Below are 12,490 nucleotides of genomic sequence, written 5' to 3'. Positions count from 1 at the left end.
TTAGTGATGTTGCTATGCTCCCGTTGTCCTGTCTGCCCTGTTTCTCTCTATTCCAGCAGGTATAGGTGTATATTACCTATTGACATGATTTTATTTTTAAATTATTTTGGCATGTGGAATGGACATGTAATTCACAATAACCTGATGGCAATTTTTGGACAAATGATATGACTGGTATTTACGGGATTATGGCACTAAAGAATTCAGATCACTATAAAGCGCATCATAAATACTTCAAGTGGATTTAGGAAACCATCTCTCTAAGAAATTCAGTGAGTAAGGCTCATATCACTGATTTCCTACTGCTTTTAAAGGTACAGATATGATACCCAGTAGACCAGGTTGAACAAGCAGAAGGCAGTTGGGAAGAAGATGCGGGCGTAGGAGTCCATTTTGGCAATGCGGATGTGTATTCTGCCGTGCCTCCACGCGCCCGTCCGACAATCCTCAAAGCAGCAAAAAAAACTGGCACAGTCCTTGCCATCGAGACACTCATAGCCATACTCCTCATCCCTTTCTTGGAGGTGTGTAGCATTGTTCATTTGAATTGTTGCTGATCGGGGGCGGATGTCAATAGTAGGTGCCTAAGGTGGAGTAGCAAAAGAAGAAAAAGATGGCAGAGGGAGAAACTGTTATTATCACCAGACTGGCTGGGGATGATGTCAGCATGGGCATGATGGTTCTGGGGGGGGTACGTGGGAAATTGCTGAGATGTTCTAGTGACAAAATTACCTTGAGCTTATTAAAAGCAGTTGCATCATACCCATTAGAGGAAAGCAGCACAAACCAATCTAAAGTTAACAGCCATGGGAAATCAGCTTCAAAGTTAAACTGAGTAAACATGAGAGGTTAAATGAAACATCCAGGAATGTAATTGATGGTGTTTGGAGTTTTTGTTTTATAGTTTATGTAGCTGCTTGATATCTGAAGGCAATTTCTGTATTGCACTTGAAAGGAACTGAATCAATTGGAAATGCAGGATTTTAAAAGGGGTGGTTCATGTTGAGAAAAAAGAATATGTATATACAGGAAAAAGGCAAAACCTAGGTTTTTCGAATAAGATTAGGAGAATCTCTATAAGACTCTTCAATTATTTGAATATTTGCAGCTCACCACCTACTAATGCTCACCAACTAGGAGGTTCAACATGTTCTGATTTTATATAGTAGCTGTACATGTATATCTACATACATATAATTAGAATGAATTGAGCAAGTTAAGCATTTAAATAACATTCACTGGGTGAATGCTGGAATGATAGGCATTGAAATTTCATGCTGATAGTTATTAGGGAAGTATAACAATTCCATTCCAGAAGTATGTAAAGTCAATGTCATTTATTTTATGCAGTTTCTTCCGCTCTCCCTCCTCCCCACCCTCCCCACCTTTAAAAAAAAAATTTTAATAAAATCTCTGCATTTCTGAATGGAGATAAGGTTTCAATGTGGAACACAACTAGATATATTAGGTAATTTTCTCAATGTGTTCATCCAGTGACAACATTAGAATCTATAGGCATCTTAAACCCTTTCAAAACTCTGACTCTTTTTTTTTTTTTTTTTTTTTTAAAACCCTTCAAAAACCTCTTTTTTTTTTTTTTTTTTTTTTTTTTTTTTTTTTTTTTTTTGCACAATGAATAACATTTGAGTAATTGATGGTGACATTGAGTTTTTTTTCAGGTCAACATCAGAACAGATTTGACTTTATAATTAGGATTGAAATCACAAAGGTTAAAAAACCCAGGGTCAGAGTTGAGTTCTAAAAGGGTGTATTGCAGGTTTTAGGCTAGCTGGTGGTATTGGATCCCATGGCAAATTGAGACAGAGCAGCAGAAATGTTTTAATGTTAAACTCTCTTAATTCATGCGATCCAATAATGTTGGTCACTCCTGAACTTAGGTAAGTTCAGAACCATAGTGGTATTTGGGCTGCTGAATCAACTCTACAAATTGTTTAGAAATTTGTAACCATTCTACTTAATTAGGAAGTAGCTTGAGGAGTTTTCTCATTAATTAAAAGACCAAACAAAACACCACTCTCATCTAAGCTCTACTAGTTAAATTCAGCAGTCGCATGCAGTGAATTTCCATTCCAAAAAACATTATACCTTGAAGGAAAACATCCGAAGAAGCTTTCATTTTGTAGACAGAAAAGAGAATCAGAGGGTTTTGTTTTAAATTAAAGAAAGGAAAGAAAGAGACAAAAATAATGTAAATTAAAAATATGTTTCTAAAACATGGTAAGTCAAAAAGAACTAAATTTATAGAAAGATTGGGATTACAGCAATTGAAACAAGTATCTGTAACATAAAATCCCCCACATTTTCAACTTGTCACTTTCTTGTTTACATCTGGGCCAGAGACATAAGCTATCAAACTCCTGTTAGGTTTTCATATCCTGAGGGAATGCCAGTCTTTTATGCTGAACTGTTTTGAAAGAGACCATTCATGGTTTATAGAAGCACCTTTTAGAAAGAAGACTCTTTACCTGCAAACTGTGCCCTGAACACTACTTTTACAGTTGTTAGACTCTCTGATTAGGATTCTGGCAAGCATTTATAGTTCTGTTTCTCCCCAGACACTCACAGATAAGCAATGTAAAGAACAATTAAATCTGAGATACATTTAGTTTTGGTCCTCTACCTGACTGCATAAGACACACAAATACTTCTATGTCCATCTAACACAGGACACATCACTTGATCATTTTACCTTTTTTTACAGCCTACCTCTCAGCAGCTTTTAAACTTGAAATTATAGGAATAGTATGTAGTGAAAGGTTCCTTTACTGCTATTTTTTCTATATCCATTTTTGTAATGTATTTTATAACTAAAAGAGAATATCTTCAAAAGTCTTTGAATATGTTAGCAGAGCAAATATAAATTACTTTATTCCTTGTTAAATGCTTGATATGGAGATAAAAAATTCTCTCTATTAATGTAAAACATTTGTCCTTCACATTTTTTACTTTTTTTGGTTTTTTGTTTGGGGTGGGTTTTGTGTGTGTGTGTGTGTGTGTTTTTTCTTTTTTTTTGGTGGATTTTTTAAATCTAGAACAAAGAAAAATAAATTGAGAATGAAAAAACAGTGGATTAATGATTCATGCACGTTTTCTTAGAGATAATATTTTACATCCATGAAATTAATATTTGAAAATTTGAAAACACTTCCAGTAGCTTATGATATTATACTGAAAGATTGCAATGAAATAAAAATATCAATGTTGGTTTTTTTTTTTATGGGTTTTTTTTGTGTTTTTTTTTTTTTTGGGGGGGGTGTCGGTTTTTGGTTTTGTTTGTTTTTTTGTAGATGTTTTAGAGATTCTAGACAACACATTTGTCAGCGCAGTTGCCAAAGGCAAGGAGAAATCTGTCCTGGACAAAATAAGCATCAAATTCTTTCCTTCTCTGGGCAAAAGCCCAAATTGCTACTGAGGGTGTTCCCATGTTTTTTTCACTGCTGTTATTATATACATTATTTTTACTTTTGGGTAGCATATATCCATAAGTATCATTATAAACTACTGGAAAATCACTCTCTAAGGCAAAGTAGGTAAATAAGGTAAGAAATATACAAAAGAAGAACTTAAGGAAACAATAGAAAGGAAACTGATGCTAAGGGGAAGTTGGAAAAAACACACCAAAGTTTGAATATAAAAGTTTAAATGTAGTCCTGGTAAACAAGGTAGTCATGTCAATAATGTGGACATAAGTTAATGGCATAGAAATTGCTAATACTAATACAGAGAAACTGAGATATTTTCTATGAAGAGATCTATATATAGCATAAATAATGGCTTTGGTAGTTGTGGTTTGCAGAACAGTTTGGTTAAAAAGATCTTTATACTAAGAAATTAGTTCTCCTAATTAGTTCTTCCAGAAAGCTGTAATATGTTTTTGATTCTCAAAGTGAATGTTTGCATTCCTGTTGTTATGAAGGATGGGGATATAGGTAAGAGAAAAGTATGGAAAAAAGGGACAGTTATAAAGAGGGATTTAAATGCTCTCTCAGAAAAACTAATTAAATTTTAGGCCTTACTAAAGGCCTTAGTTTTTAAAGGTAAAAAGATACATACTGGGTTTTTCTTCTTTTTGTCTTTATCCTTGCTTGGCTTTCTGTTGCTGACAAAGTAATGCAAAGTTCCATATTCCACCAGTGCAGAGAACACAAAAATAAAGCAGACTGACACAAAAAGATCCATGGCTGTCACATAGGAGACCTTGGGAAGAGATTTACGAGCAATTGTACTTAGGGTGGTCATTGTCAGGACAGTTGTAATTCCTAGTAAATAGAGAGAGAAAACCAGAAATAACATTACTTCAAGTAGAAAACTGATTTTGCCAGTCATCTCTCTGTGATTGGTTTTGAAACAACTTCAAACCCACAGCAAAGGTATTCAGTAGCACATTCTAGCAGTGAAATGCCAGTTCAATGGGAGCTTAGAGGATTAACAGGGGTGATGCAACGTTTTTGCATGGTCACTGCCAGTGCTGCTCTGTAGAGGACTTTGGTTAGATGAATTCTAAGACATTTAATTTAAGGTTTTGGTTTTGTAGTTTACTTCTGGGGAGTTTTTATTTTTTATTGAAAATTCAAGTTTAGGGTTTATGCACTTCAATGCTTAAACAGAGCAAGAGAAAGATCTACAAAATAGAAGTACTGTGACATGTCTCACCATCCCTTCCCTTTCAGAACATTATTGCATATACTGCAATGTGAAAAATATTTAAAAAAATGCATCAGAACAGTTCAAATCTGTCACAATTTTTATTGCATTGTTGGTTTTACTTTCTTACTGGTGCAAACAGATTAACTCTCAACAGAGGGACAAGTCTGTTTTGTGTATCTAGGTAAAATTTTAAATAATAGCTGAATGCCTTTATTAATTTTTTACTTCTTTAAAACAGATTTTATAGCCTCTTTTTAAAGAGGATGTGAAAAAACCAATAAAATGCTTAAAGCTTTCTTTTATGGAAGCCACTAGTCCCCTGTTATGCTCCTTCTAGGGAGTCTGGAATGAAAATTGTGTACCCTATTTTACACTCCAGTGCTCTGTGCTGTGGTTCTGTGAAGAAATGAAGACGCAGAAGGAAAAACTGAAATAATTCTCACTTGTGTGGATTTAATGTAGAAGTAGAAAGTGTGTTAAACTTTCTGTAGCTGGATGATTCTGCTTTGTTATTTCTTACAGCTTCTTTGCACAAGCAAGATTAATTTAGTCTCCTAGTTTATTTGTGGAGCAGTTGCTAAATGTGTAGAAATTTCTAATTCTGATTAATTGCATGTCACATTTTCATGTATAAGGTTTTGGATACCACCAAATTCAGCTGATTTTTTTTGCCTGAAGTGTATACTTGATTGTTGGTTTCTGAAGTGGTCATGGTGGTACATTCTCCCCTTATTACCACTTGGACACACAGCCAGAAAGTGGATTCCTTCTAGGTAATTATTTAATTTGTGTTGCCAGTCACTGTAATATGGAAGTAGAACAAGTGAAACCAATGCACCCTGCCTCTAATGCAGCTATGGGTCCCAATCCTCTTGATGTTTATAAAAATTCTGCTGTAATCAGAAAAAATGTGAAAGCTTTTATTGTTGACAATCTGCAATAGTCAGAACATGGTAAAAAGGAAGACATGCAAATATAGCTCAGTCTGTGTTATTCCTTGGAAATTACTGCATTCCTCTAAATGAGGAGATTTCGTGTGAAGTTTTCTGTTCTCGTATTTGCAAACTGGTGATCTGCAAAGGTGTCAATTAAACATGATAATGCTTGAAGGAAACAGGAAATATAAACTCACCCAGTGATGTTCTGGCTGGAACTGCATCCTTATTAATCCAGAAAGAGACCCAGGACAAGACAACAATAAGTGTGCAGGGAATATAGGTCTGAATAGTGAAATAACCCATTCTCCTGCTCAGGTTAAAGAACACAGACATGACTACATAGTCTCCTGTGAAACAAAAGCAGAGTAAATAGAATAATATGTTAGAAAACCAACATAAAATTTCTGTGTAAGAGCTAGGGCTTTCCTATTCCACATCTGGGGTGTGTGTGCATAAATATTAAACTGATTCACCAGATGTACTGATGGCAAATACACACACACATCTTTAACACAGCTCTAGCTCAAGGACCAGTGGATTTTCCACACTAGGAAAATTAGCAGTCGTGCAGATTAACTCAGGGGACTTTGCTGTATGATTTCAAGGGTAACCTGCCTTGCATAGCAGAACTTCTACCCAAGTAATTCCTCATAACCACACCTTCCTGGTATGATCCCCTTGCAGCAGCCCAGGGTGTGCTGGGGGTCCAGCCTTCCTCCAGTCTGTATCCCCATCAGTGTGCTCCCAGCTCCGCTCTCAAGTGTTGCATGCTTTCAGATGTACTTCCTACATTCCTGTTCTTAACTATTCTTCAGGGCTATGCTGTGTCAGTAATTATTTATTTTCCTGCTGATCTTCCTGTTGTATTTTCTCCTTTAAAATAATTTGAACTCACATTTCCTAAGTGACCCCAAAAGCTGGGCTGGAAGTTCCTCAGGCGTACATAACACATCATTCTTATTCAGTAGCTTGTGTTTGTCTTTCCAGGTTCTCTTCCCCTCTCAAATTAAGTAAATTCCATCTGGGTTCAGGAACACAGCCAAGCTGCAGTTTTTGGTGTGGTTTGTTTTTTAGTTTTTGGGGGTTTTTGTTTTGTTTTGCTTTTTTTTGTTTGTTTGTTTGTTTGTTTGGTTTTTTTGGTTCATTGGTAGTATTTGTGGGTTTTGTTGTTTTGTTTATTTTTTGTTGGGTTTTTGGTTTTGATTTGTTTTTTTTTTTTTTTTTTTTTGGGGGGGGGGGGTTTGTTGTTGTTGGTTGTGGGTTTTTTCCCTAAACTAAAAAAAAACCTATTTCTTATCATTACTTCAGATTACAGCACTCCTGGGAAAAATCTTGATTGCAAAGGAGCTACGGAACCCCAGGGTACAAAGACTTCATTGCAATTCAGTGAAATGCAGCCCAGAGAAGTCTCTAATGGAAACAGGATATGATTTGCAAATCTAGAGTGAGCTAGTTTTCCAGCATTATCAAAGAGTCTCTGTGGCTAATGCAAGTTCTGCTTAGATCAGTACCTTTAGTTAATATTGAGTTCCTCTTTTCTGGCATAAAAAAATTTAAATTTCTCCCAAAATAATCCCTTTGAACCTGACCACAGAAGAAACTTCAGAGGTATTTTTCAAGTGGTGCTTCTTTGTTATTTTTTTGAATTTGAATATCTATATTCCTGGGATTGACTGGCTTTAGTTTAATTATATTATGTTATAATTAAACTAAAAACATAAAGCTCCCAAATTTTAGATATGCAGTTTTTAAGGTGATACTTCTGAATATGAGCAAACAAGTGTAATAATTACAGTCTGATTATTTCCTTAGGTTACAGACAACTTTGCCTTGTATGTGCATATCCTTCTTATACCAAAAAAGTCCAACCAACCTACCAAAAATACAGCACTCATCAGCAGCACTCCAAAGCTGAAGCCATAAAATTACAGTATGACTCATTCTTCATCTCTCTGGATCATATATTAACTTCCTAAGGAGTGATTATTTTTTCAGTTTTTGGAATTATCCCTTTATTCATTTACCTTCATATATGCTATTAATAGCATTGCTATTTCCATTTGATTCTGCTACGATATGGCAGAGATCACTTGAAGCAGTAGCTGGTTTACTTCCATGCAAACATTTTTAAAAGAGAAGGATTTTGTGCTCACTGTTATTATATCAATTTAATGGGACAAAGAATTTCCAGAAGTAAGAGAAGAAATATAAACCCAAATATAGATTAGAGCATAAAAAGGTACAGAAGGCCCAGAACTGAAGTTTAAAAATTAGATGTTTTATTGCTGTTCTTGTTTCTTTCTACTGAAGTTCCAACTGCAATGGGCTCTTTTGGAGTAAATGAGTGAAGTACCAGAGCCCAGGTAACTACTTGCTCCTTATTTTTTGTCCTATACTTGCACAGGTCTTTTTGCCCAACTGTTTGGCAGCTGTAACCCTCCTGCCTTGTACTCAAAGGAACAGAAAATATCAGACTTCAGTATACAAGCCAGAACTTTTCTACAGGTATTAGAGTTAAATCCAAAACTCAGCACCTGTGCTGAGAAGAGCTAAATAGAGATGATCTGGACCAAGGCATAGTGCAAGCCCTCCCTCACACACTGTCCTTGTTCAACAGCTGTGTGTGCAAACCGGCCCAGGGGTGCTGTGTATAACGTGTGAATATACATCTGTGTGTGTAGTGAGAGAGCAGCCTCAGTCCTTCTATTTTACAGACCATTTCCAAATACTTTTTTTTTTTTTGGTTGGTTTTAGTGGTGATCCCCTGGTGTCTGTGGAGACTTGTCTGGATTTTTCCCTTAACCCAAGGAATGCTCTTTATACAGACAACTATTACAGTAATATTTTTACAATATCGTATGCATTATTTTAATTTTTTTGTTGCTGTTCATAATGTAATCCATAAGACCATGTAAAACATAAACCGAACTTGTAAAGGTCTTAGTCCAGCCACTGGCAGTGAAACAGAGCTTTGAATTCTCTGTCATCTCAAAGGTGCACTTCAGAGGGCAGTTCATTCCCACAGAGCATTAACAGTGTCCACAGGACCTGTGCTGCACAAACTGGAGACACTCTAGGTGAGAGTGTTTCATATCTAATCAAACAAAATTCTCTCTGCTTTTCTTTTTTTTTTTTTTTTTTACTTTTCCTTCTATTTTTTTTTTTAAATACACAACTTCATAAGCAAATATGTTTAGAAACAACATCTCTCTGCTAACAGGTTCCAAAAGTTTAAAAGAGATATAATTGTTGTAGGACTTTTCAGCCCTCACAAATATTATTGTACATCCCTTTATGCAAAGGCTTTCTTCCCTCGCTGATACTTGCATTTAAAAAATCCAAACTACTACAGAATTATATTTGTAGGAAACTCTATCAGTTTCTGTAATTTAAAAGTCCACAGCATTGTTCTGACAGACCTTATTTCTCATGCATTTTAGAATTGGAAAGGTTTGACTGAAAGCTCAGGGAAATAAGAGACCATATATATTTTATATGAGTTTTAAGGTTTCTACTAATGGAGAAGTTAAATCAGGGGATGTAAAAACTTCAGTGTCAACTATAACTTGCCAGCCAGTGTGGAATTGACCAAGATGATGAGTCACTCAAGGATGCATAAATTCTTTTATATCACATCTTACTTTCTCATCTGAAAGCCTGCTGATGCTGCAGGCTCTGCTTTGTTGTGGAATGTTTCAGATCCTTACAAAAGAAAGGAATAATGTTAATATTTTACCTTGCTTTCTTGGGGTTTTGGGAAGTGGGATGTACAGATGACTTTTTTTTTTTTTTTTAGGTGAAAGTAAGAAAAACAAATGGAATTTAGGGATTGCCAAGACAAAGCAAGTTAATAATTTGGTAATGTACTTAATATCTCTTCTAGCCTTGAAGTAATGTGTTCTGGTTTTGTCTGGGACAAGGGGCATTTTCTTCTGAGTAACTGGCACAGGGCTGTGTTTACATTTAGCATGAGAATGGTGCTGATGCTGCACTGATCTTTGTTGGTGCTAAGCAGTTCTTACCCCAAGTTCAGGAGTTTTCTGTCTCATGCTCTGCAGGTGAGTAGCTGCAGAAAAAGCTGGGAAGGAGCACAGCCGGGACATCTGACCCAAGCTGGCCAGAGGGATATTGCACACCCTGGGATGTCTTGCCAGTGCCTGAACTGGGCGAGTGGGCTGGGAGCTGCCAGTCACTGCTTGGGGACGGGCTGGGCATATCAGTCTTTGGTACTGACCAACTGCATTGTGCATCACCTGCTTCTCTTGGCTTCTGTCACCTTCTCCCCTTATCATTGCAGTTCTAACTAGTGTTATTTGCATATGTCTAATTATAGTAATATTTTGTTTAAATTATTAAGTTGTTCCTGTGTCAGCCCATGAGGTTTACCTTTTCTTTCTGATTCTCCTCCCTGCTGGGGAGGGCTGGTGGGTGGGGAGTGAGTGAAAAGCCAAGTGTACTCAACTGCCAGCCAGGGAAAACTGTGACAATAATGAGATAAGGAAAAGAGGAGTAAGTGGTGGAATGCTCCAGAGAAGTATCTTGCTGGGATTGCCAAGTTTACTTAAGTGATGTTGGAACGATATAACAGCAGGTCTTCTGAGATTTTGAATAAAAAAGTTCTCTGAACATACAAAATAATGCAAGACCGGAGATGTGAAATTTAGGACTCCGTCTCAGTTGTCACAACACATACATCCAAAACGTCAAGTGCATTAAGTCCCGTGTGGAACATGGACTTGACAGTGCTTTGCTTTAATCACACCTTTCTTGATGGAATCTTGCCCCAACCCTGTTTTTATCCAGATTTAGTTTATTTTCTGGCTCTATTCATGCTTTTCTCAGCTCTTTAGCTGAGACCAGCTTAAATACTCTGTTATTTTCAGATTATCCCTGTGCCTCAGGTGATTTTTCACTCCTGGTGTGATTCCTGCATGAAGCTGTCAAACTAAGACATTAGTTTAGTAAAAAATGGCTAGACTTGATCCTCAGCACAATGTCATTTATTAGTCTTCACTTGGCAAATTTATAATAGTTTCATTATTACTTCATCCTGTTTCCCTGAGCTCTGTCTCTTGTTTGTCCAATATTGTCTGCTGCAGCAAGAAAGCCTCTCAGACTTCCAGATTGCTGTTTGGAGCACTGATACACTTTTGGAGTTTTCCAGAAATGAATGATAGTGCAACCTGACAGTATCTTTGTAAGACAACATACTTAAGCACTCAATGACTGGCATCATAATTAGAAGATTTTGGATTGCTTAGCCATTCACCAGAGACCTTACATTCCTATTGTCCACTCTGAGGTATATTTCTATTACACATGTCTAGAAAATAACACGTCCATCATTTTCAATTTTTAAAGAAATACAAAATTTCCCTGGAAAAAATTATCTTATTACACTGAGGAGCATAATAACTGATCCTTCATATATTTAGATCATTCCTCTCTTTCTCTGAATGTACACATTTCTCCTATTCCTTTGTAGTAATCTGTGTTTGTATCTGCATATAGACAGACGTCATCTGAAGACACAATAGCAAATTAACCAGTTTTGTCATGAAAAGGACAATGACATATATTTAAACCAGAATGCACTCCCTCTGGGAAATGGTATCCAGGTCATATTTATCCTCATGTATAAATGCTCATATCACGTTTTCTACTAAGTGCATATTCCTCCCAATTATGTTTGGAAGATCAAGAGATGCAGAGCAGTGTTCTGACTTGAGACACAGCATCTTCATGTGTCAGCATAAGTCATTTCCAGAGTAGGAGATAATTTGAAAATTAGATTAATGCATCAGTATTCAGTGCTTGTGACCTTAGTAAACCCTTGCAAAAGGTTTTATTTCTAACAGTCCTGTTCCATCCTGATTTACAAAGGCTCATAGAAGTCTGGATGAACTTTGGAAATTGTGGTCTTCCTCCTAGCCTACACTTGTGTGACATAGTGATTTGAATACCAGAATTCTGTTCTACAGCAGTGGAAGTGAATTCCTGATTTGAGGAACCATCTGTGCATATGTGCTGGCCTAGGTCCCAAAGGTTCAATAGAAGGAATTAGTCGTGCCAGGAAGCACAGCCAGAGGGAATGTACACTGTACTTAAGTGATTTAATCAGCTCAGTGGGTGTGATCCTTCATTGCTCCCTGGTTGAAGAGTCGTTTATACCTGTGCAAATCGAATGGGGAATTACACCCATTAGTGCTCTCTTTATGCATGTTTAAGTGACTGTGCAAAGTGTAAGGTACTGGGGAAAAAAAGCCTCTAATTTGTACTCAGATGTGATTTGGAAGCTAGTGCAAATGAAAGAGAAAAGAACACCTTTATAACAACACAAGAAATTGGTGTCTTAATTATAGTTCAGGTAGCAGCACTTAGAGCTAAGATTATCTCACACTTAGTATTAGGAGATTCTTTCTGTTGTTTAAAATATTGCTGGATTTAAATTATTGAAAGAACTGCAGAAGAGCTTCAAGAATCATATATTGGTCCCACAGTCAAGTTACTTCATTCTCAGACGGTTTTTGACTGGCGAAAATTCAGTGTTTCATTTCTGTTAAGGATATGGAGTTGTGAACAGGGAAATTCAATTAGGTGAAGGGCTGGCCTTGTTGTGCGTTCACATTATTAGTCATTCAAGCCTAACTTAAAAGCTTTGGAAAACAGTGAATGTATGCATAGACATGTCCATATGAATAAGGTTTTTGAGAGTTTATAAGAAGATTATTTATTTCTGTTTCTTACAAAGCTACACTCCATTCTGAAGGGCAGAAACAGAGGGATAGTAGAAGTGGCTCTCTTCTCAATCTATGTTTGTTCCTTTATATATTCCACGACCTAAAATGTCCAGCATTTCTCTGTGCTGCTGAGAGTTTACAGCA

At 36.5% G+C, this 12,490-nt stretch overlaps 1 protein-coding gene across 4 annotated transcripts in view; it reads right to left on the bottom strand.

Annotated features, from left to right (window-relative positions):
• Positions 1–308: 308 nt before the first annotated feature.
• GABRG2 (gamma-aminobutyric acid type A receptor subunit gamma2) overlaps positions 309–12,490 on the bottom strand; it is a 34,563-nt gene continuing 22,381 nt past the window's right edge. Inside the window, exons 5-8 of one of the 4 annotated variants that reach the window (XM_041487993.1) lie at positions 5,801–5,953; positions 4,075–4,280; positions 2,107–2,130; positions 309–584 (exon numbers count right to left, since the gene is read on the bottom strand). In XM_041487993.1, coding sequence (XP_041343927.1) covers positions 309–584; positions 2,107–2,130; positions 4,075–4,280; positions 5,801–5,953 — 659 coding nt within the window. The remainder of the gene's footprint in view (positions 585–2,106; positions 2,131–4,074; positions 4,281–5,800; positions 5,954–12,490) is intronic. The other 3 variants (XM_041487994.1, XM_041487995.1, XM_041487996.1) reach the window with 3 other exon arrangements.

This window comes from Pyrgilauda ruficollis, unplaced genomic scaffold (assembly GCF_017590135.1).
Source record: "Pyrgilauda ruficollis isolate IOZ18807 unplaced genomic scaffold, ASM1759013v1 scaffold86, whole genome shotgun sequence".
Lineage (NCBI taxonomy): Eukaryota > Metazoa > Chordata > Aves > Passeriformes > Passeridae > Pyrgilauda > Pyrgilauda ruficollis.
The sequence above is the reverse complement of the archived record's forward strand: the minus strand, read 5'-3'. Positions and strand labels throughout refer to the sequence as shown.